Below are 24,442 nucleotides of genomic sequence, written 5' to 3'. Positions count from 1 at the left end.
AAACTCATATGACATGAATTAAAAAGACATAGATACAGGCTGGAAAGTATCTTACTTGAACTACTGGATGTTTTGGGTCCAGTGAATTCTGATCTAGTTATCAAAAATGGACAACAGAAGTTAAGAAAAATGTTGTCTGTCATCAGAATCTGGTGTAAACAACATGAAAGCACCTAAGTAAGGCCAATCCTACCATCAATGTATAAAGGGTTCTAGCTGGTGGTGGTGGATGGTGTAATGATGTGCAGGATCTTTCCTGGTTAAACTTTGGACCTGTTAGTACCAACTGAGTACAGCCTAAACGAGTATTGTTGATGACCACGTCCATCTGGTTATTACCAGTGTACTCATCTTCTGATGGCTGTTTCCAGAAGAATAACGTGCCGTGTCACAAACCTCAAATAATCTCAAACTGTCTTGAACTTGAAAATGAGTTCACTATAGTGAAATGACCTCCACGGTCACCAGATCTTAATTAAGGATACAGCAGTGATTCATATAATTGATGTGCACCAATAAATATGCATCAGCTGCATGATGCTATCATGCCAATATAGACCAAAATCTCTGAAGGATATTTCAAGCATTTGCTTGAATTTCTGTTATGAAAAATTAAGGTAGTTTTAATGCAATAGCGGGACCAACTTAGTACAAGCAATGTGTTGCTAGTAGCATTCCCTCTTCCCCTGTAGTTTTTTTTTCTTATAATCTTACCATTAAGAGAAAAAAAGTACTACTTGAAATGGCATGGGAGATGAAAGAAAATGTTCTCCTCTCCTTTTAGGATGTAGGTCTATGCATTACAGGGAGCGCAGAATTATTAGGCAAATGAGTATTTTGTCCACATCATCCTCTTCATGCATGTTGTCTTACTCCAAGCTGTATAGGCTTGAAAGCCTACTACCAATTAAGCATATTAGGTGATGTGCATCTCTGTAATGAGAAGGGGTGTGGTCTAATGACATCAACACCCTATATCAGGTGTGCATAATTATTAGGCAACGTCCTTTCCTTTGGCAAAATGGGTCAAAAGAAGGACTTGACAGGCTCAGAAAAGTCAAAAATAGTGAGATATCTTGCAGAGGGATGCAGCAGTCTCAAAATTGCAAAGCTTCTGAAGCGTGATCATCGAACAATCAAGCGTTTCATTCAAAATAGTCAACAAGAAGCGTGTGGAAAAACCAAGGCGCAAAATAACTGCCCATGAACTGAGAAAAGTCAAGCGTGCAGCTGCCAAGATGCCACTTGCCACCAGTTTGGCCATATTTCAGAGCTGCAACATCACTGGAGTGCCCAAAAGCACAAGGTGTGCAATACTCAGAGACATGGCCAAGGTAAGAAAGGCTGAAAGACGACCACCACTGAACAAGACACACAAGCTGAAACGTCAAGACTGGGCCAAGAAATATCTCAAGACTGATTTTTCTAAGGTTTTATGGACTGATGAAATGAGAGTGAGTCTTGATGGGCCAGATGGATGGGCCCGTGGCTGGATTGGTAAAGGGCAGAGAGCTCCAGTCCGACTCAGACGCCAGCAAGGTGGAGATGGAGTACTGGTTTGGGCTGGTATCATCAAAGATGAGCTTGTGGGGCTTTTTCGGGTTGAGGATGGAGTCAAGCTCAACTCCCAGTCCTACTGCCAGTTTCTGGAAGACACCTTCTTCAAGCAGTGGTACAGGAAGAAGTCTGCATCCTTCAAGAAAAACATGATTTTCATGCAGGACAATGCTCCATCACACGCGTCCAAGTACTCCACAGCGTGGCTGGCAAGAAAGGGTATAAAAGAAGAAAAACTAATGACATGGCCACCTTGTTCACCTGATCTGAACCCCATTGAGAACCTGTGGTCCATCATCAAATGTAAGATTTACAAGGAGGGAAAACAGTACACCTCTCTGAACAGTGTCTGGGAGGCTGTGGTTGCTGCTGCACGCAATGTTGATGGTGAACAGATCAAAACACTGATAGAATCCATGGATGGCAGGCTTTTGAGTGTCCTTGCAAAGAAAGGTGGCTATATTGGTCGCTGATTTGTTTTTGTTTTGTTTTTGAATGTCAGAAATGTATATTTGTGAATGTGGAGATGTTATATTGGTTTCACTGGTAAAAATAAATAATTGAAATGGGTATATATTTGTTTTTTGTTAAGTTGCCTAATAATTATGCACAGTAATAGTCACCTGCACACACAGATATCCCCCTAAAATAGCTAAAACTAAAAACAAACTAAAAACTACTTCCAAAAACATTCAGCTTTGATATTAATGAGTTTTTTGGGTTCATTGAGAACATGGTTGTTGTTCAATAATAAAATTATTCCTCAAAAATACAACTTGCCTAATAATTCTGCACTCCCTGTATATAGTGGAAAAAATGTAATGTACTGAACAATTTTGAAAATACACAGAAAAAAATAAAACACTCATGTCACACTCAGATCCTTATCGGCACATGATGGTAATTCTACTAAAATGACAGATGCTTCATGATCATGTGTGTATCTCTGTGTTATGCAAGAGACTGTAATACCCTTGTCACCACAGCATCAACCACAAGCCTCACACTGTAAGTGTGAGCTGCTTGTTCACTATCCCCATAAATCCCTAGAGGGAGAAGGCAGAAAGCTTCTTCACATTACTACGCCAGTGAGACTGTTTTTGATGGCAGCATCACGACTGTGGCCAGATCAAGTTTGACATATGCTGCAGTGACGTCTGACAGGCAGGCAAACACAGAGGAACATCAGGGGAGCCATGGCACTGAAACAAAGAATCGTCAAGGGAAATCCAACTCTACCCCTGACACTTAGACAACTATCTCCAAACAAAATATTAAAAAATGTTGAGATGTATCCTGAAGATGCAATATCCTTCCAGTCACAACCAGGTTTTTTTTCTTTATTACAAGTAATTCTGTTAATTAAGGATACCAGTAGTCACACTTGTTTTAATTTGCATCCCGTATCTGCTGTCTTTCTCCTCATCCCCTCCCCCGACATCCCTTTCTCTCTCCCCCAACATTGCTGCCCGTATTGTACCTCTAAGTCTTTCTTCTTTTGTCATGTGAAATCAGTGTAGCCCAAATCCAAACATCACAAAGGCTCAATCCTGCTTCAGTCCACCTTTTTCCCCTCATTCTGAATCCAAAGCATTTAGCTCTTTTTTTTTCAACATCCAACATCCTGGTCATCCTGAATTCCCTTTTCTCCACATTGAATCTAGCCCTTATTCTATCACTGCACGCTTCTTTCAATATTTATTGCATCATTCCACTTCATCATTTTACTCTCACATATACCATTATTCCATTATTTACTTTCAATGCAGCCAACATTCCAGTCAATCTCTAATCATTGCAGCTGTAGATGAATTTCTTCCTATATGAATTTCACTCCAAAAACAATTTATTCAAATATATTTCAGGCCTTATTCCACCATTTCAACATCTCTCATCAACAATTCAATCATGATTGTGTTTTCAAGTATGTGTCCACCATATTGGTGACTGGACTTTTGATCATCTTTCTTGGCTTTCTGTACAAGCTAAATTATACTATGGCTTACTTGTATTTTTAAAGAAAACAATACTGTTAAACACACCACACTTTTTTTGTGCTCAGTTGCAGTATCCAGATGAAATTCATAATCATGCCACACGATTCTCAACCAACCACAATTTAGTAATTCCTCGTGTTAAAAGTAACTTTTTGAAAAACTCTGTTATATTCAGAGCATCGTTTCAGTGGAATAAGTTGCCTGAGGCAATAAGAGAATTGGCTTCAATTCATAATTTTAAAAATCACCTAAAAGCCTATTTAGGCAGTTTTTAATGTATTTGTAAAAATTGTAGAGGGTAATATCACTTGTAATGGAAATTGTGTATTTTGTTTGAGTGTTTTGTTTTGGTTTTCTGCTTTTATATAATTTTTAATATTCACATGTTTACATTTCAGTATTGTAAAACTTTACTGTAGATCTAATTGTTGTAACATTTTATTTGGAGATATTTGATGGCTTGGGCCCCAGGAAGACTAGCAACCACTGTTGTGGAAGCTAATGGGGTTCCTTATAAATAAACAAATAAACAAATCTTATATAAGACTGACAGATCAATAAGTTATGCCAACATATCTACATATTTAGGTTGAGGCCGTCCAATTAGCCTCTGCAGGCCTTTGCTCTGATAGTGGTTTAGCATGGAGGCTTCTCAAACTGTTCTGATGATGTCAAACTTTCTTGGGACTTGTTCTGAAAAATAAATTCAGTTTCCATTGCCATTTCAATATGGTAATGCAGCAAGACAAGGCCATTAATGCACCAATTTAAACATTTGTTTATGTAACGTTTTCAATGTTAAACATTGTTAATGCACATCAAAAATATTTTGCTACATTGTATATTCCAATAGCCAACCGGCTCAAATGTGAGAATTTAATGCCTCCTCTTTTTTGTATGGTTACTCTCATATAAAATAGTATCTTTTGTAAACAAGACCGCAGACTCTAAGGTTGTGTAACTTTTTTGTAATTTTTGTTTTCTGACATTTTGTAGACTAAATAATTTAAATATAAATTGGGTTTATTCTTAACCCATCTGAGGGCTGAGTTGATGTAAAAAAGGAAAATGTCAATTTTACTAACCCGATTTGTGTGACATGTCCTGACAAAGCTAATATATTTGCCTTTCTATTTAGCTCTTATTTAGTTAACCCTTAATTCAAGCATTCTTCCAGTGTTTCTTTCTATTCTCTCTAGTATTCAATCAAACAGGCCTCATTTCAAAGACTAAGTCAGTCTACACCCTCTTCCTTCTTTTCTCTCTCTTCATCCATCTGCCATTTCTATCCACAGTTATCCATTCTCTATCCCCATCACCCCTGGAACAACACTCATCCATCTCTTTGTCTCCATGCCCTCACACCCTGTGGTGAGAAATCTCCAATTTATCTTGTGTCCCCTTGTTTTGCCTTCACTTCTCTCTGTACTCTTCTCATCACTCTGTCTATCCATCAAACCATCTACCCATGGATGTGCTGCCCTCCTCCCTTCAGTCCTATTAGGCTTACAAAGCTGCAGGATAGCAGCAAAAAGGCTGAATGTACATTCATATTTATTATGATATACCATATGTATGAGTATCTGACAAAATTTGTTCTTTTACAAGACATTTATTTATAGAGTGTATACATATATATATATATATATATATATGTATTTATATGTATTTTTATATGTATGGCCACACAGTTGCTGCTCCACAGGGATGATGCACCATTTTCATAAATCCCTAAGAGCTCAGATTCTCCTTTACATGCTACAATTGTTTGGTGACTGAGTTATTTCCACAAATAGAGATGAACTTTTGAGAGAAAAGTATATGTGTGGGTGCTGTGTGTATGTATCTCCCAGATGCAGAGTAAAGACAGTTGTGTGATGTGTTGATAGTGAAAGAGGCAGATCTTTTAAACTGAGGAAAAAAGTGAGGGAAGAGTCAAAGACAGCTGCAAGAGCAGGAGAGTGCAAATGCACTGGATAGCAGAACCTGAAAAAGAAAAAAGTAGGATGGAGAAACAATGAATGATAGGCAGTCAAAGAAGAAAAAGAAGCAGACATATGAAGGGTTTAAGAAATGCAAGAGCAAAATGACCGGGTAATGGACAAACCAAGGTACAGAGAAAGACACACACCAAAGGAGTGAGAAAAAAATGGACGTGTGAATGAGATAGAGCAAGAGAGGTGAGAAAGATAAAGACAAAAAGGAGGATGAAGAGCTGTCCATAATGAGTTTTGTCCTACATTCACAAAGGCAACATTAAATCATGCTCTACTAAGCAGCACACACACTGCCAATACAGCCAGGGTTTACACATCTTCTCACTCACTGTAGTGTCCTCTGACCTTCAATCCATTGATTCACTGTCTAAACATAAAATGTAGTTTTTACCAATGAGGCATCTCTCTTTAAAAAGTGCTATTCGTTTTTAATAGCACATATCCACTGAAAGAGCATACAATTAAAATTAAGGTTCTAAAAATCCAGCTCAACAGATCTGTACGACAACCATTTCTTAGCTAGAAACTACTCCTGTGCTGTCCATAAAAAGACACCAAATATGACTTCTAGCAGTATGGAGTCCAGGAATTCTTTCAGTGTCTGAAAAACAGAAATCAACACTTTACACTCCAATGTGACTGACTGAAATACACATGAAAAAGTGTTTACTAAGGCAGAGAACACATATGGTTACAAACCTGCTACTGAGGAAACCCTGCCATGTTTCTCTCTGTAGACATTTTCAAAGGGTACGTGTCACTCTAACAGTTTCATCTGTATACAAAACTGTAAAGACGAAAAACATCCCCCTGTAGCCTAATTAATAGTGAGGAATCTTTTCTACTCACTTCACTTCAGCTTGCTGTAAATATGGACTACAATTTGCGAAAAAAAAGAGATAAATGATATTACTGCGAGCTCCCGAGATTTGTTTTTATTCCAGAAGGTTTAACTAATGGCAAAAATTTGCATATCACACAACTTCATCTCCTAAGAATTCAGAACACTCCTTGGAGCTTGGAAAGACACCATGAAAACCAGGTAAACCCTGTAACTTTGTTCTGGCACAAGAAGGCAGAAAGAAAGAGCCCGTGGAGGCAGTTAGCTGCAAGACAAGGCAGGGTCAGATTTTATTAAAATGGGATAGCTCAGTAGGTAAAGTGGTCGCCCCATGATCGGAAGGTCGGCGGTTCGAATCCACTTAACGGCTACCCTGAGGTACCCCTGAGCAAGGTACCGTCCCTACACACTGCTCCCCGGGCGCCTGCTTAGTGGGCTGCCCACTGCTTCACTGAGTGAATGGGTCAAATGCAGAGAAAAACAAGTAATTTCCCCATGGGGATCAATAAAGTATCCATTATTATTATTATTATTATTATTATTATTATTATTACAGTGACATCAAAATAACACCTCACAACCCTTTACAAAAGTGCACAAAGGGAGTGCTGCTTTTTGACTGTTCTCTTTATAGCTCAGTCTACACCACCGAAGTACCGTTTTAATCTTTTGTGCTGTCCAGGCAAGCTTCATGCATTTGCAAATCCCTTTGCAGTTATATGCTTGCCAAGCCATTTTGGGTGGAAACCTTTTGGAATTCATAGATTTCTTTCTTTCTTTCTTTCTTTTTTTTTGTATTTTAATACTCTGTAATGATGTCACTGTCCTGTTACTTTAAAAAAGTCATCAAAAAAGTTTTCCTTTGTTTTGCATTTTGTTTTACTTGCAGAATGATGAATGTGAATATGCATAGCATGTAGAGAAAGTGCACAAGGCTACAGAAGTTTGGGAGCTTCCCTCCAGCATAAGGTGCAGCAAAGTACTTTGATGACAAACCCTTTGTAGCCAGGCCTCGTACCAGAGACCTCACAAGACAAAAAAAGTACAAGCTCATGTTTGGTGAGGGCCCGTTTAGCCCAAGGCTTATAATGTTTCTTTCTTAGTTTAGCATGTTAGCATGCTAATATTTGCCTATAGACGGTACTAAGGAATCAAGACTACACCACTCAGCAGATCCTGAGTCAAGTCTTCACATCATTATTTAACAATCCATCAAGTTTTTAGAACCGACTTGAATGCCAACAGCAGCATTGTTAGCATGCAAAAACACAGCTGCAGTCTGTTTAATAAACTAAAAGCGTTAGCGTGACCAACAACGAAAACAGAAGTAAATGTGCAAGTAGGTGTTAAAAAATTTAAGTCCTTGAGTCAAGCATCAAAACATGTAAAATATGTTAACGAGGCACAAGAAGTCACAAAAAGTCTGCGTTATTTTTCAGCGAAACTGCTGTACTTACAGTGTACAGTAATTTTGAATATTCTCCAGGCTTCAGCTGACACAAGTGGTCAAATCAAAAGTTATCAAATGGCAGAAGTCTGTAAAGCATAATTAGCTGTGTATAATTAGGTGGCAAGCTAATGAGTGGTAATCACAGTACTGTAGAGCCATTCTTTTATCTTTTGCATGTGCATTCCAGTCAGTATTCATGCAGTAGTACACAGCAGTATAGCTTCAAAGATGATCCTTTTATTTTAATAATACTGAGACAGTAATTGGTTCTTAATATTCATGATCACAAAAATGCTGTTCTGGAACTTTTTTTTTTTTTTTTGCCTTCTCAGCCTGTAACCGTAACAGTAGTCTGGCTGTCTGTACAGTCTGTGGGAGAATGACTTCAGGCAGGCCAGTGGTCTACTGACAGCTATTTCCTAATGATCTCCCCACAGATATTTCATATCTGACAAAGTGAAGCTACTGTAGAGCTACTGGAGAGATGGTTCACTTTTTTACCATTTGATTATTGAGAACTAATCAAAGCTTAGTTCTCTTTTGGTTCTGAAAGAAAAAAAACCCTACTATTAGACCTCTTTCACATATTGTCATCTGCCAATCACCCTCCTTTAACATTCAATCCAGTTTCCACATGCACATATCTAAATCAGAAAAGCTAAAGAATAAAACTTCCACATCAGTAGCTCACAAACAAATCATGTATTTAATCACTAGAGACTGGTACTTACTTGGGAGAAGACTGTGTGAAAATAAAAAGCACAAAGAGTGACCAAATCACACATTTCACTTTACTGTATCACATAGCGTCGTGCCATTGTAACGAATGTTCTCTGAAATTTCTTCTTCTTAAAGTCCACCATGCCGTTCAAAGCTACTCTCAGTTCCATAAGTGGAGTTTAGCGTGCAAATAATTGAGTAATTTAAAGGCAGCGTAGGGGAAGACTGAAGAGGTTGAAAGGAGAGAAAAATACATAGACCCTAGGTACCCATGGAAATAGCAGTTAAGGTCAGTGGTGGGAATGTTTGGGCACGAGCTGGAGCAGAACAGTATGAGAGCAGCAAAGTGCTGCAGGCCACAGGGGAATACCCTCCACTAAGCTAGAAAGAAACACTCACAGACTCACGCAGCAACAGCGTAAGAAGCACTCTTGCTAAAAGAATAAACAGATCCATGCACACACTCAAGCACACTATACTAAAAATAAACATGTGCATGGATATGAAAATACACACAGGATGAAGACAGCAACCAAAACAAACAAACATGTATGTGCACCCACAGCCCTAAAAAGGTAACAAAATAATGTGATGACTAGACAGATTAAGAAACTGGATCTTTAACTTCAATTAATCATCTTAAAAGCTGCTGATTTATTCAAAATGATCTTATTAGCTCAATTTCACAACAAACTTTACCCTCTCACCTTGACAAGATCCGTTGATTTCCTCAAATCCCGGCTGGCAAACACACTTCCCAATGGGCACCAGCCACTCTCCCTCTGTGCTGCAATGCATCCTGGGAGGCTCGTATAAAGGCAGGGAGTTATTGACACAGCGGCCCACTACCTCTACCAGCTGTGAGGCTTCTGAGCCTGGGATTGTGTCAGGGAACTCAGCCAAGCTCTTCACCAAGAATGGGCAGCGTTTGTAGAAAACCCTCACTGAGACTAAAGCAATGCAGGCCCCTAAATCCTGAAATGCCAAGTAGAAGCCTTTCCGGGTCAGAGGACCTAAATCGCGGACTTCAGTGTTAAGCTTCATCACACGATCCCCAAGGTCCAGCTCAGTGAAGCTCTCATCAGCTGCTATGGTATCAATTTTGATGTACCTGCTCTCCTTCATTGCCCTGTCTTCCTCTTCTGTCATCCCGGTACCATCTCTCATCTCTCCTTCCTCCATCTCTTCTTCGTCCCCATCTGTTTCATAGTAATACATATTAAAAGTCTCCTTGCAGGTCCCGACACCCCCTGGCAGGCTGTTGCAGTCTCTCAGGGTGAACTTGAGCTCAATAAATACCCGCTGGGCACCCTCAGTCAGGATCCAGTTGGTGTGGAGCCAGTTGTTCTGGTTTTGCTCCATCACACGGCATACTTGGTAGGTGTGGATGGGAGCATAGTTCTCGTCTACTTCCCCAATCTCCTCCCACTGAAAAAGAAAAAAAACCCCAAAATATTAGTGGAAAGACCTTGTTCCTTTCAAATGATTAAATGCTTAATATTCCCATGCACATCCTGCATTCAAAACATCACTAAAGTCAATTTTACAACATGCTTAAAGTACAGAAAAATGTTTTGATGAAATGGCTTTAAATTTGTTATATACAAGAATATTTAGTAGCTAATGCATCAATGTGTGAATATTACTTTACTATGGTCACTGCTTGAACCTCCAAAGAGTCACAACATCAATTTAATAGGTGTGTGGGGATAATCGTATTTTAAAACTCAAATTTATATCGGTAGTTTTTAGCATTCTGATTTTTTAAATTAATCCATTAACAGTTACCAACAGTCAGCCCAACTACAGTTTAGTCTTAAACTTAATATTAATATTAATAATGTACCATCTTATTCTAAAAATGTAAGAGTGTAACACACAGTACAATATTACCAAAATGTATAAAGTATAAAACACATTTTTTTTTCAAAACCATAAGTCATCCTTAGTAACACACTTACAGTATTACATCATAACATTTTCAGTCTACTAGGACAAACTTGTCTAATTAAGCATGCTTATAATTCTACATATAACAATGAAGTAAACAGTAAATTCTAGTATGTTGCCTGTATTGTTTAAAAATGTGAAATTATACTCATACAGAGAATCTGACACCGTGGTAATACTTTAAGAATGAGCAACAGAAATGCTTTTCTGAAAGGATTAACGCTGGTGTGGAAATTTTAACGGTGTGTTTGTGTGTGTGTGCATGCATGTTAGTGTGTGTGTGTCAAGGTATAGATGGCAAAATAATCCTCATCACTTCCACCTCATTTCCTCCTACTGCAATAGAGAGAAAGGAATGAGATCGTGTTAAAGGGTACATATGCATTTACCATGAGTGAGGGGTGGCGTTCTTGTCAGCAAAAAAAAAGAAAAAGAGGATTTAACCTGCACCTGTGTGTTCATCTGTAGCACCATATCTCTAAAGGAGAATGTGTGTGTCTGTGTGAATCCATTTCTGCATGTGCATATATGCAAATTACCTTGTCAGCATTCAAGTGTGTGTGAGCATATGCATCCATGCATGTGTGCGTGTGTCAGACAGCAGCATTAATTCCCTCTGCAGGTCTCGTGGGAGATGGCTATTATCTGCATCACTAGCCCTCTCTCATGACTAATATAGGCGCTTCATCATGTCACTGTAATATGGCCAGAGGGACCAGACTATGATCTGGTGTTATGGCTTAATAGCCCATATTAATCAATCCTTGCTGATCCATTGTATACAACCCTCTGTCTTTATCTTTTCGCTCTCTTCTCCCTGTCTCGTTCTCCAGCTGTCTTTTTTTTTTACACTTTCCCTGATTAAGTGTGTCTCTTTTGTTTTGTCTCTTTTGTTTTCTGATTGTAATTATTCAGTTTCAGAATCATTTGATAATGGATGCAGACATTTAAGTATTTATAGATATTGTGTGCACACGCAGTGTGTTAATAGTCTTGCACCTTTATCTTTGTAACAAGCAATTTCACTTTTAGTCTTCCTGAAATTGTTGGAAAGCGAATCATCTTATGCGATTTACTAAAACGCTGTTTGAGGATTTAAACTTTGTTCCTGAGTTCGGCTTAGACCTAGGTCTTGATTGGTGGTTTGAGTGTATTATGCTAATGAGGGTCTTCACATATATGGAGTGCAAACTATTCAAAGATATCTGTTTTTAATTGTGTGCCAGTCCCCATCTCCACCAGACCTCAGCCCAGTCAGTCCCAGTACAGACATTAAGCCTCTTACTTGTTAGATCGCACAGATCCACAAGCCTGCTCTGAGATTTACACAGCTTAACACATACACACACACACACAGAGCCACACAGCGTCATTATTGGTATCCCAGCGGGGAGTTGAACAGACGACCTCCTCTCACTCTGCCTTGAACAAATTGGTTCGGCATGTGTGCTTGGAAGTGGTGTTGCCATTGTTGCAATTGGGAGTCCTCCCACTTTGTAGCTCAACTGTATTTATAGAGTTTAATTACTAATGTAAATAGGATATGATACTTGAGCTAACACTTTAAAGTGAATAATCAAACAATTATTTAGCATAACCCATTTACAAGCAAACAGCCACAAAAATGAGTAACAAAATGTTACCAAGGTTCATCCTTTGGCTTTCCAAAAAATGCCGCTGATGTAGAAACAGACTGCTCTAAGACTTTTTAGTTGCACCTACTGGAGGAACACACTTTGATCTGTGCACAGAACAGCACAGCAGTAAGGTTGCAGTTGCAGAACCACATTCATAATGTGAGGGAATGTATTGAAACAGTCAGTCTAAAAGTTAATCACACAATAAACTCACCTAATGCTAGATCTATTTCAACTTTACTTTCTTCCTTCTCAATCACTCCAGAAATAACCTCTCGATTCAGTGCATAGACCTAACTTTGTGTGCAGACTGCCTCTTCATGATGTGAAAGGGGAATGATTTTCTATCCCCACCGACAGTAAACTAGTGGATTTACCAGGTCATGTTTTTCAGAAGACTTAGACAATATCCTAGTACCTCAGAAACAACTGTGACCAATTACATCAATCAGGACAACTTTATGTTACATTGGTTTTCAATCTATTTTCACAAAGCTAATGGTAAGCTAACAACAATATATTTTGTCAAGCAGCAGGGTTTTGAGAAGCACATATATGTCATTACTTTGTCACACTAAAGCACAACTATCTGCATGACTTGGAATTTTTTTGCCAATTTGGAAAAGCTGCTATTCCTGTAGGAGTGCAAATGGTCCCAACACTCAGTCTAAAGAGATTAAGATCTCTTTCATTTGTGTGTCATTTCATCTCCACTTTGCTCCAAACTAAAAAAAAAACCAACTCCCCTATAGGCATCCTTCTAGCTCCTCATTAGTGTGTGTGTTTAGTTTTGGGGGTTTTTGGACTGTTATATGTGTATTTTTGTGTGTCACATCTAGTCTGAAGACCCCCTGTGGTTGTGCTGAGTGCCTTTCCGGCTGCAAGTCTACAACGCTGTAACCAACTTATTATTATCACCCATTACTGCTGACCATCATGACACTGTAATAGAACTGGCCCTTTTTCTTCTTAACACTACCAGTGCCACTACTCCCCACACACACACACACACACACACACACACACACACACACACACACACACACACACACACACACACACACACACACCTCTTTCCATCTATGGCCTCCTCTCTCATTCCCCTGATTTATTTTTTTTCACCCATGTCTATCATCGTTTTCCCTTTGTGTCCTTTATTCTTACTTTAATTATACAATCTTAAAGTCTAACAAAGTGAATGCAGGTTGCCTTCTTCCTCCTCTGACTTCTCATCTTCCAATATTTCCCTGATTTCAGTTAACCTCTCTAATTTTTTCAAACTACTTTGTCTTTCTTGCAACACTGCAACACTTATTTGGCTTCCCCATTCACTTCAACTTGTCCGCTTTCTTTTCTTTCTAACTCACCTTGTCTTCCTTTCATCTTTCTACTGTAACTGGAAAGAAAATCAGCTAAATAGTATATAATCTGCTGCACAAAACAAGCCTGCTGTAAGCTGTCATTGGGATATCATTTAGCATCTGTGCTCAGCCACAGTTCTTGAAGTCTGTTCGGTACTTTTGGCATTAGCCTGTCTTTATCTTCGGTCAATTGAGCACAGTGAATCAGTGGATACAGCTGATGAAAAAGAGCTCTCTAACTGGCTGTTCAGCCAAGGGAATCAGTGATTACATCAATTTAGTCTGGTTTTGCTTTTTTTAAATTTCACCTCATAAATGAAACTGTATGGTAGAGTTGAATGACTCTCTGATTACCTAATCAGTGAGCAGTTACACGTAAAAGATTAATTGTACAGTGTGTTGTTAGAAACTGAAAAGTTCTGAATCATGAACTTCAGAGTGCCAAGTACTGAAGCTGTTTATAATTTCATAAGACTGCAAAACACATAAACAAATGAAGTATTTTGTCACTATAACAAGCCAATTATAAAAGGTATCAGTAATTTTGGGTGTAATAAATATACTTAAATAGCAGTTAATTATGTCGAGGATACCACAAATATTTTGGCCAGTTTCTCTAATTATTATGTGCCAAAGTTACAGTCCTATTCAAAAGTCTGAAACCACCCCTCCTGCCTTTATATTTTGCTTCCAAGGAGTCTGAGGTTCTTGTAATTTTTTTAAAGTGGTCTTGAGCAATTGTTCTCCAGGCTTTCTGAAAGTTTTTATTTGGAAAATGGATACCTTTTCACACATTTTCAGTCCAGTTCTTGTATTTAACCACTGTCAGAGATTTTTTTTTTGTTGTTGGGTTTTTTTAGCCACTTAAATCTCACCTATGAATCATTCAGGCAAAAAAGGTCCCTATCTGGAGGAATAGACCAGTGTTTTGTCCACACATAACAGATCATTTAGCAAAGAATTAACTTTAAATTCTACCTTTAGACACTTTCTTACAAGCACCCTGTTGCAAAAACACACAAATTTCTAATTTATTTAGTTAAAGCTATGAAAAATGTCAACAATAACACAGTCTGACAGGCATAAAATAGTAACAGTAAAACAAGAACTAGAGGAAACAACAGCAGATGAACAGTATTTGAAAGTCCTTAAGAAATATGGAACAAGGCCCTTCCCGGGGGTGGCTGTAGAGAAGCCATTCTTAAGGAAGGGAAACAGGGAGAAATGGTTGAAGAATGCTAAATTACAAAGGAACTGGGCTGAATTACGTAGAAATGGGTCTGATGGAGTGATGAATCCAAATTATAAAAAAATGACTCAAATCACAGTCAACACGTAAGAACGAGGTCAGAAGAGAGGTACAACAGTGAGTGTCTAACATGGTGGAAGCTCTGTCATAGTTTGAGGCTGCATTTCTGCCAGCGGTGTTGGAGATCTTGTCAAAATTGTGTGGAATTATCAACAAAGAAATATCAATACTATCTGGAAAGCATGAGAGGACTTTTAAAATGTCCTTCAAGAACCCAGAAGAACTATTCTTGCAGACTACTTAAAGAAATTACAAGGGAACTTGCCTGAGGCTGTATTGAAGAATAAAGGTGGTCATACTAAATATTGACTTTCCAGCTCATTAGAATTGTACAAACTCTGCTTTTGCATTATATATAATGCATGTATGTTTGCACATTTCAATAAAACCCTGCACACACTCCCCATTTTCCTAGCAAAACATAAAGAATTGGTGGCCCAAGATATTTGAACAGCACTGTGCGTGGTGGTCTTTTTTTATGTAGAGCACATAACTAGAATTTATTATATGACCCTAAACATCTAAACATAATTAATTAAACATAAAAGTCATATCCAAACTATCAGTAAATGCTCCTCCACTGGCAATAGGGAGATATACAGTTGATATCAACATTGAAAAAAAGTTCAAATGTTGATGAATCAAAACTCCTCCATGTTTAGCCTCAATTACGACAGCATTTCTTGCTCAGTCTTTTCATGTGCAAACAATTGTCAGTCTCTGGTGCTGAAAAATGAAACCAAATAGTGCAGTTTCTTCACTGGCCAGATGAGGCTTGGCCTCAAGTCAATCCTAATAGAACTTAGGGTAAAATAAGCAGAAAAAAGTAGCATGTTTACAGCCTGTTTTAAAAAGCTGTTTTGGTCTTTCCCCCATTCACATGAACATACAACACCACAACAAGTTCAATAATTGCCTTATCATCCACTCTCTACCTATGATTACATCCCAGTGAAAATAAAGCTACTATATTTTACCTTTTAGATTTCCAATTTCCAATTGCTATTGTCCTTATTTCGGGAACTTTCTCCTCTATCAAAAATAGTTTAAGATGAAAGCATTCTGTTCTCGAGATCAAAGAAATACTGGTTTCTCATGCTTCTCATGCATATCTTCATCTGGAAAAATCCCATTTTATCGTTCTATATATCCAGTTCTCCCTACTTCTCTTTCCATATTGCCAGAATAAAGATCCAAGTTTCAATAAACAAAAATAACTCTGGGTACCAGCCAGCGAGGCCTGGTGATTTTTTTTCCACTTAGACTTCCAAATTAGATTAGAAACAGCAACTTCCAGAGGTCTTTTTAAACTTCGGTTAATGTTGAGCTTGTGTATAGAGAAAAGATGTGGATAAAGAAGCGAAGAAACAACAACTCTAAACAACAAAGTTCAAGGAACTCATCGTAAACACAAACCAGCTTTTAGAAACAGGATTTTATAACACAGTATTCATGATTTTCCACTCCAAGTATCCAATTTCAAGCTACCATGTAAATCACTAGAGTGTTTCACTCTCCTACTTCAAGACATTTATCTGTTACAGTAATTATGCTGTGTTTGGTGTTACTGCATTCTCTGAAATCTGTCCAAGTTTTTCAAGGTCATCCATCACATTTTAAGACACATTTAAAGCTCTTATTTTAATCCCTTTTGTTTAAATTCAAGTTTAAAAAACTGTCAAATCTTTACTTAAAAAAAAAACAATGCCAAAGGAAGCAAAGAGAAGAGTAAGAGTCAAAGGCAAGTAGAGGACAAGAATAAGAAGAAATTGGAGATGAGGAGTCTTGCACATGTTCAGGGACATGGAAGAATGGAAGTGAAGGCAATGATGGGGATGAAGGGAAGAGGAGAAAACCAGGAATAAATCAAGCCATCTGGAACATGAGACTTAAAAAAAATCATTAAATAAATAACTTTCGTGCCTTTTCAAGTACTTATTTAGCCAAAATTTGAAGTGTGAAAGTGTGTGCTTGTGTGAAAAAAAGTCCAAGACTGCAAATAGTGTGCTGTTGTACCAACACTGAACACGTTATAATGGCCAACTGGGAAATATAGACATGTTTGGTGTGTCTTTGTTAGACAACCCCCCAAAACGAGTCGTCTTAAAAAGCAGCTGAATATAAACATAACAACTAATTAAGACATCGTTAAGGGATCCTTGGATTGTCTAATGAAGTCCTTTATTTCCTCTCTCCATCTCCCCTAAACATAGTTATTTATGCAGCTGTACTGTTAAAAACCCGCACGCCATAATGAAATCTTCATTAATATGATTGCACATACGGCTGCTTTTGTCAGCACTATCTTTCCCATCTACATACCGCCACAGAGTGGGCTGTGATTTGAATACTCAAAGCTAAGAAAATGCTATGGTCAGCACTATTGGTACGGTGTGTATAGCTGCATCTTTTCAGAGAAGATTTGCCAGTAGGAGATTTTTAATGTGGATCAAATCGATGCACAAAACATTTCTGTTTAAATAAGCCACGGCACTGTAAACCCCCAGATGTTCCACACTTCCATTTTTCACGTAAGTATGACAGACTCAGTTGTAGCTTAATGTCTGATGTTCTAAGGTAGTATTGAAAATCGAAAAGACATTAATCATTTTTAAAGCACCATTTTTCCTCATTAAAATACACTATATGATACCATGAAATAACAATTTAGTAAGTCTAGTAAGTCATTCTCTAATTAGCCTTCACCTTGGGAATACTTGGAAATGGAAAGTCAACTCCTGGCTTGAGAATAAAATATTCCATGGTGACTTTCGATATATTATTCATGAATTCAATTTACCCTGATAATGAACTGAAAGTTCTTGGAAATAAAATGATCTTTCACCTTGATAAAACAAAAGAATAACTTACAGTATGCTTCAGTGTAAACTATAATTATAAGTGTCTTTTGATTTACACACAAATGAGTTTACTTTCCTAATGGGTAAGAAAAAAAAGATCACTAATCATGAATCAAAAACATCATAATTGCTAACAGCTGACTGCAGCATCTGTAAAAATGGAGATTTAGTATTTGTCTAATCTCACCCACACTTTTATAAATCAACACCTTTTCGATACATCTTAGAAAGAGGTATACTCACCCCATTCTTAGGGTAGGCCACCCATCCCAGGTCTCCCATCACAGAGCGGGAATCCAGCAGGTTCACTGTTGAAGGTTGGGAATACAAAGAATTGTTAGTAAAGATGAGCAACAAGCTGATTCATTAGAAATGCAAAAGGAAGAAGAAATATAAATCCTCACTTTGTTTACCCCTCCCTTATTATACCAAGTCACCAAGATAAAATGATTTACACATATTCAGCTAATGAAGGCCAGGGCTTGCTGCATCACGAAGCCTGATTGGTGAATAGACTCAACTGGATGTGCTAAGAACTGATGACACCTTAGTCACAAAGAAATGCTTAAGAAAATAGAAGCCAGACATTATACCTATTACAGATTCATTCATCAGAGCAAATATTTGCCCAAGTCAAAGGATTTCTATCCACATTCATTTGTCAAAAATAATTCCACATATAAAATCTATTGAATTAGAATGTGTGCGTGAATGAGAATGTGGGATCTTGCTAACCAAAAACTCCCACACAACTTTGTACGCACAATTCAGTGTCTGCAACACAACTCAAACTCAAACTAATCCATTAAAAAAAAGGAAAACCTCCCTGCTCAGCTTCCCGGCTGAAAGCTGTCAAGTGCAATTACTTGATCACTTCAAATCCTTAAAGTGTGTTTCCATCAACTCTTGTGCAAGACTGGTAACAGCGGAATCTCGCAAGTTGCGTGTGTGCCTTCACATGCTTCTTCCGCATCAAATGCACAACAGGTCTTGACAAAAGAGCCTCTCGTGAAGGCAATTGTCATCTCAGTTTTTTGACATATTTGGAGGCACTAAACAATATTCTCTTTAGTGGCTTGTTAGTTTTATCTCAACAAAAGCACATGTCAACATCTGGAAAATATTAGATGTTTACTGAACCTAAGCTCTCATTATAAACATACTGGATATGGCTGAGATAGGCAGATGTTAACACCCAGGTGCAGAATCTGACTAAATCATTGTGGCCACATGACTGGGCGAGAACAAAGCAGGTTAACACGTAGTATATTAATGATGTGACACAGTTTACAACACCGTATGCTGTCATAAACTGAGCTCATATTCTGTTAAAGCAGAGTTCAGTTTTCTTTATCTCCTCTACGATAACATTTAGCTTGTTCTTTGTTTGATACAATGTGTACTCAAACAATAAAAGAAAAGTCCAACCAAGTGACCCATAGACAAGCTTTTATACTTGAAGCAGATTAAGAGATAGACATTAGAAAATATTGCTAACTGAAGCAAACATTATCTGTATCTACCTACAACAGCAGACAAAGGGGATACTTCTCCTTGCCGCGTCTCTCTACCTGTTTTTATGACTAAGTAGTTCATGTCTAAATTGAAGCCTTTATTCTATTTTGGTTAAGCTCTGTCACATGTTTAACTTCATAAGAAATCTTTTTGCATCTATGTTGTAAACATGAAATCTGATGATGAACAACAAAAAATAAGACTGGAAGTGAAAAACAGAAATTGCATTTGAGTCTAGCAGGGGACTGGTGGACACACTATGCATTAGGAGACATTTTTCTTTAACCCATCACAGCTTAGCCAGGTTGGTAAAAACAAATCTTTAAGACTTAACCTCCTAAAAATCTTGGATAAGGTAAAACTTCTGCTGTTCTTTAAAACAGGTTTTCACATGTAACATTTACACAAACCAACCATTAATGTATGTAAAAAAAATAAAATATCAGCCAACTATCCAAAAACACAATTTCAGAAACATTGGTGACTTTCTGACCAGCTGTTGAGTGTAACATTTACAGTTACATGTGCTGTCATAAAACAACCAAACTACACATGAACCCTGCCCTAATGTAAACAAAATGATAGGCATCCATAAATAATCTGCATCACAAGGTGTACTGGTGTATGCAGCGTTGCTCAATATCTCAGACACAGACATTCTGCAACCCCGAGCACCACACAAACACACAGACGTAGACACACCTCCTGTCTTACTGTCTTCACTGTTCTACAGAGAATAATAAAAGATGTCCTTAGGAGGCGATTAGACAACTAATTAGGCCATAAAGAAGAGATAAGTGATACTGAACTAGATCATAAGGGATATGTTACCTCTTTCCCTCTCTTGTTCTCTCTAAGGATTAAACCACCTAACAAGTTAGAGCTCGGCTATGACAATGATCTATAGCACTTATTATTAAAAGTCATCTCAGCTAAATGAATGTAGTGATTTAAAGTCTTGAGTGACATTACTTCAAGGATACATATTTTAAATCCTTTGAAGGATGCGGATTTTTAACATTGGAAATACTGATAAAATTCTCCTCAAGTTAAGTGTTGTTGCTGTTAGACAAAGGACATTTATTTTCAGTTACACTGAAACTATGCAGTTTTACTCCTTGACCTAAGTTATCTTTAACAGTCTCGTGTGTAACCATATCTTACCTGTTACTTTTACCTGCACATATGAAATGCGCAATTTTAATTAATGCAGTCCCCTCATCTTTTTTTCTTTTTTCGCTGTGTGTACCTTGTGATGTTTGATTTTGACAATTTACGTGTTAGCTCAGAGTTCTCTGGGATTAATGGTCTGTTTTCTCCTCCCACACAGAGAGAGGCAGACAAATATTCTTTCTTTCAAGCCATTTGGTGTAATTACTCCAGATTCACCATTTCCATTTGATCAATGCCACAGCCAACAAAAAGTAAAGTGAAAGCTTTTAAAATCCGTTTAGGCTCCCAAAACCCCATATCTTCCTCGTGTCACACATCATGATTAATCAAACACAGTAATAATGTAACAGATGTGAGGCTCTGGGATGTACTCTGAATTTCATTAGTTTTTTAAAAATGAGCTGATTAGTTTCAAGAGACGGAATTTTCAACATGGTAATGTGTGCACAACTTCCTTTTTATTTATTTTAATTTTTGAACAATTGTATCCTGATTTAGTAAGTAAGTCATTTAAATGTACTTAGTGAGACTGGCGAATAAGTGAAAACCAAACATTTACATGAGGTTAGTAGCATGCTGTCAGATAAGAACTTCCTCTTTTTCAAAACAAAACCTGAGATGGGCAAGTGGCCAAAATACCCAAATATTTTTCAAATTTGTCTACACAAGCAAAAAATAAATTCCTTAATTGTATTTTTTTTAACTAATTACAATTAATTAGTCAAATGAGAGAAGAGGCTAGTTTAATTATGGGCTTCACTCACCTCTCCAATTATGCATGCAGTGCTATGGTGATTATCCTTTGCAATGCAAATATCTGTCAAATGAATCTAACGTTGGTTTTAAATGGTTAACCTCTGGTAAATGGTTCTTGACTGGCTGGGTGTTGAACAGCTTCATTTCTGGTGTTTGGTTAAGTAAAAGTTTAATATCTTTTCTCTGCAAATTAGAATGAGATGAACAGGTTTTAACTTGATAGTTGAAGACAACAAAGAAAACAAATGTCTGCGTATATGCCAGATGTGAAAGATCAAATGCTGGCATGTTTTTTTATTTCCCCTTCACTCACTTCATTGACTCCATCCTGAAGCTTGGCTTTAAAAAGGCTTTGGCTTAAAAAAGGGGGGTATTCAAGTATTTTGACAGCAGGTTTTGATACTAATGACGAATAAATGTAGGTGTATTTTAACCACATGCATATTTTCATTATTTAATGGAACAGTGCACCTTATCACATTAAGGATATATTCATAAATTGAACACGAAACATCATGATTTCCTGGATTCAATAAAAAAGAAAGAAAATAAAGAAAGATATAATATAAACAATCTTTGTGAACTTTTCATGTGCTGGCCAATGACGCCCTGCTAAACGCTCCAGGACCCCTCAGTGTCCTGTGGCCAAATATTGAGAACTTTGGTGAATATAAACTTTTACCAAATAAATCTGCCATGTGGAGAATATGCTGCTTGATGAATGTGCTCTCTTTCCCGGATAATGCTGTCTAATAGCTCCAAACAATGGTATTCATCTGGAGCTATTAAAATGCTGCTCATGCAGACAATGGCGTGGGAACAGTATTTGGCAGACTATTTTACACTTCTTACTCAGTTTTTTGTGCCTACATTGTCAAATATTTATCCTTATTTTATGCCACTTTACAGTTGCCCACTTTTCACATTTAGTAGGACAGTGTAGGTGTGCATTTGTTCAGATGATAAGAATATTGCAGGTATTTTGCAATATACTGTGGAACTGAGGAAATTTATGAGCGGTCACAGATTAATCTGACATGATAAGTGCTGAAAGAACCAAACATGAACAAACCTATAAAGGAACAAGGCAAGCCCAAACTAAATGAGTTTTCAGGGAAATTAAGTTATTGTCACACCTAAACGTCAGCATTTTAATAAGTGGGAAGCCAAGCGGTCAATTTAATTTTAGAGTCGTTTTACAGTAACTACCGAGAGAGAAAATAAATAAATACAAAAATAAAAATGTGAATTTGCATTCTTCGTCCAGTCTATGGTGAGCACCTTACACGCTAAAGACAAAAATGCTAAAGAGTGATACGGAGATTTTTGCAGCGCACTGTGCGTCTGTTGGCGCTGCCATGTCCTCAGAGGAATGGTTATCAGAAAGAGACATGTTCTGTCCAAAGGTCTTTTTTTATTCGACCCTTTACAGTTTGGGAACACAGAGTCATTGCACACACGGGGCACACAGCTGTCATAAAGATAATCTGTTTGTATTAATATTATATACGACCTCTTTCTGCCGTCAAACGGCTCCAGAAACGAATAGACCAGCCAAGGAGTCTGAGACCGATGGTCTGGGCACCAGCTGTGGTACGAGCAGACCTTTAACCGCTTTTCGGCGCCCGTTAAAGCCTAACCAAACAGCGCTGTCAGTAACCCTAAATCCTTCCTGTTTTAGTTTACCTTCGTTTGCGGGAATGCACCACGCTCCAAGAAATGCCAGGCTCCAAATCCATGTCCATGTCACCAACCGAATGCCACAACTCCACCAACGAGATTGCATGGCGCATCCAAAAAAAACCCAAAACCAGCAACAAGATTTTTTTCTTAAACAACAGCAGTTTCGGTCAGAACAGAAGGGGAAAGCGTAGTGAAACCATCTGTCGCGTTATGAGTCCGCTCAGAAAGATGGGGATCATGTTATGCGGCGGCAAGAAGGAGGCAATGAGGAGCCGAGTGCGCTCTGGTTTTGGGAAGGCGGGCAGCGCGTCGGGAGGCGGAGTGAAGCTCAGTCTCTCCAATCACAGACCCTCCACAGGTGAACCCCACTGCCGCTGAACTCATTTCTCCAATAATCGATTACCCCTCACTCATTACCTCTGTTGACCGTAGAAGCATTACTTACCGTTCGTATTAAGTTGCCCTCTCCTGCTCTGCGTTTCTGCACGATTGAGACTTGCTACAAAATTGGATTTGTAAAGAACAGAGCGCAGGTACTTTGAGGTGTTTTTTAAAAAGAAAAAAAAAAACATATCCCCGTTGTTTCAGTCCAGCTGCATTGCTTTCAGTTATGTGGGTTATCAGTGCTTGTATTCAGTTTTTGACAACATGTTTATAACGCAACAACTGCCGTTTTAACTACTGAGACAATGTTTAAAGACGCATTATTTGACTGCTGCTGCAGCAGTGTTTGCTTTATAATCTTTCAGTAGTTCTTGGTGTATCACGTCAGGGAACAACAGACTGTAAAAGCAAAAGCAACCCTTATTTAGTAGGATAATTTACTGGTAATACAGTTATTGTAGTATTAACATCTTCTGTAGTAGTGAACAGGATGTGGATTTCCAATAAATATTGCCTCTGGGCAGCATTTCCAGCCCCTGTGTCTCATATAATCACTGTGGTTTGTGGACTTTATAGATCATTTTCAGGCTACAGACAGCTGACAATGATGGTCTGTCTCGCTCTGTGGTAGCCCTGTGTTAGACCAGTGACTGCTTCTAGTCCTGTGATAGCTGGGATAGGATCCTCCACACTCGTTGACTCTGGATTGGATCGGCGGAAGAAAATATTTTTAACACTATATTTTTTTTCATGCTTGGCATGCAACACAGTTCTTGACAAAGAGCTATACATCTATGTTGTATCCATCAATGTTGAGGGTTCTTTAACTGATGGTTTCTCACCCCTGTCTTCTTCTTATTTCTTCTGTGTTCTGCAACGCTTTTAGCAGTAAAAAAAAATTAATTAAATATTTTTTTAAAAAAGAAGAAAGAAACTACTTTGTAACCCTGATTTTTAATAGAAATATACAACTTAGTTTTACATAAACCTAAAGTATGAGTCTACAGGTATACTAATTGTGTAATCACTGATTATCCCATCTAGATGAAGACTTCTTTCTTAAGAGGTTTAATTCAAGGCTTTCAGTTTACTTTTATCTTTTATCTTATCTTTTAATGTCAATTCAGTGTACTAAGACAAACTGGAACAGTCTCCAAATACTTTTTTCATTTTTCATAATATTTTTTATTGAGTTTATTTGCTCCAACTAAAAACACACAAACAAAAAAAGTGCACCATCAGCCATCTCGG

General features: G+C 37.9%; 1 protein-coding gene across 4 annotated transcripts in view; it reads right to left on the bottom strand.

The window, feature by feature from the left end:
- The window catches only part of epha5 (EPH receptor A5), a 63,736-nt gene extending 40,561 nt beyond the window's left edge, over positions 1-23,175 (bottom strand). For 3 of the 4 annotated variants that reach the window (XM_082540234.1, XM_082540232.1, XM_082540233.1), the window contains exons 1-3: positions 22,811-23,175; positions 17,924-17,988; positions 9,270-9,990 (exon numbers count right to left, since the gene is read on the bottom strand). In XM_082540234.1, the coding sequence (XP_082396360.1) occupies positions 9,270-9,990; positions 17,924-17,988; positions 22,811-22,910 (886 nt within the window). In that variant the 5' untranslated portion in view covers positions 22,911-23,175. Of the gene's footprint in view, positions 1-9,269; positions 9,991-17,923; positions 17,989-22,810 lie in introns of those variants that run through there. The other variant, XM_082540235.1, reaches the window with a different exon arrangement.
- Between the last annotated feature and the right edge of the window lie 1,267 nt (positions 23,176-24,442).

This window comes from Aulonocara stuartgranti, assembly GCF_965226115.1.
Source record: "Aulonocara stuartgranti genome assembly, chromosome: 7".
Lineage (NCBI taxonomy): Eukaryota > Metazoa > Chordata > Actinopteri > Cichliformes > Cichlidae > Aulonocara > Aulonocara stuartgranti.
This window is presented reverse-complemented; position numbering and strand designations above follow the sequence as displayed.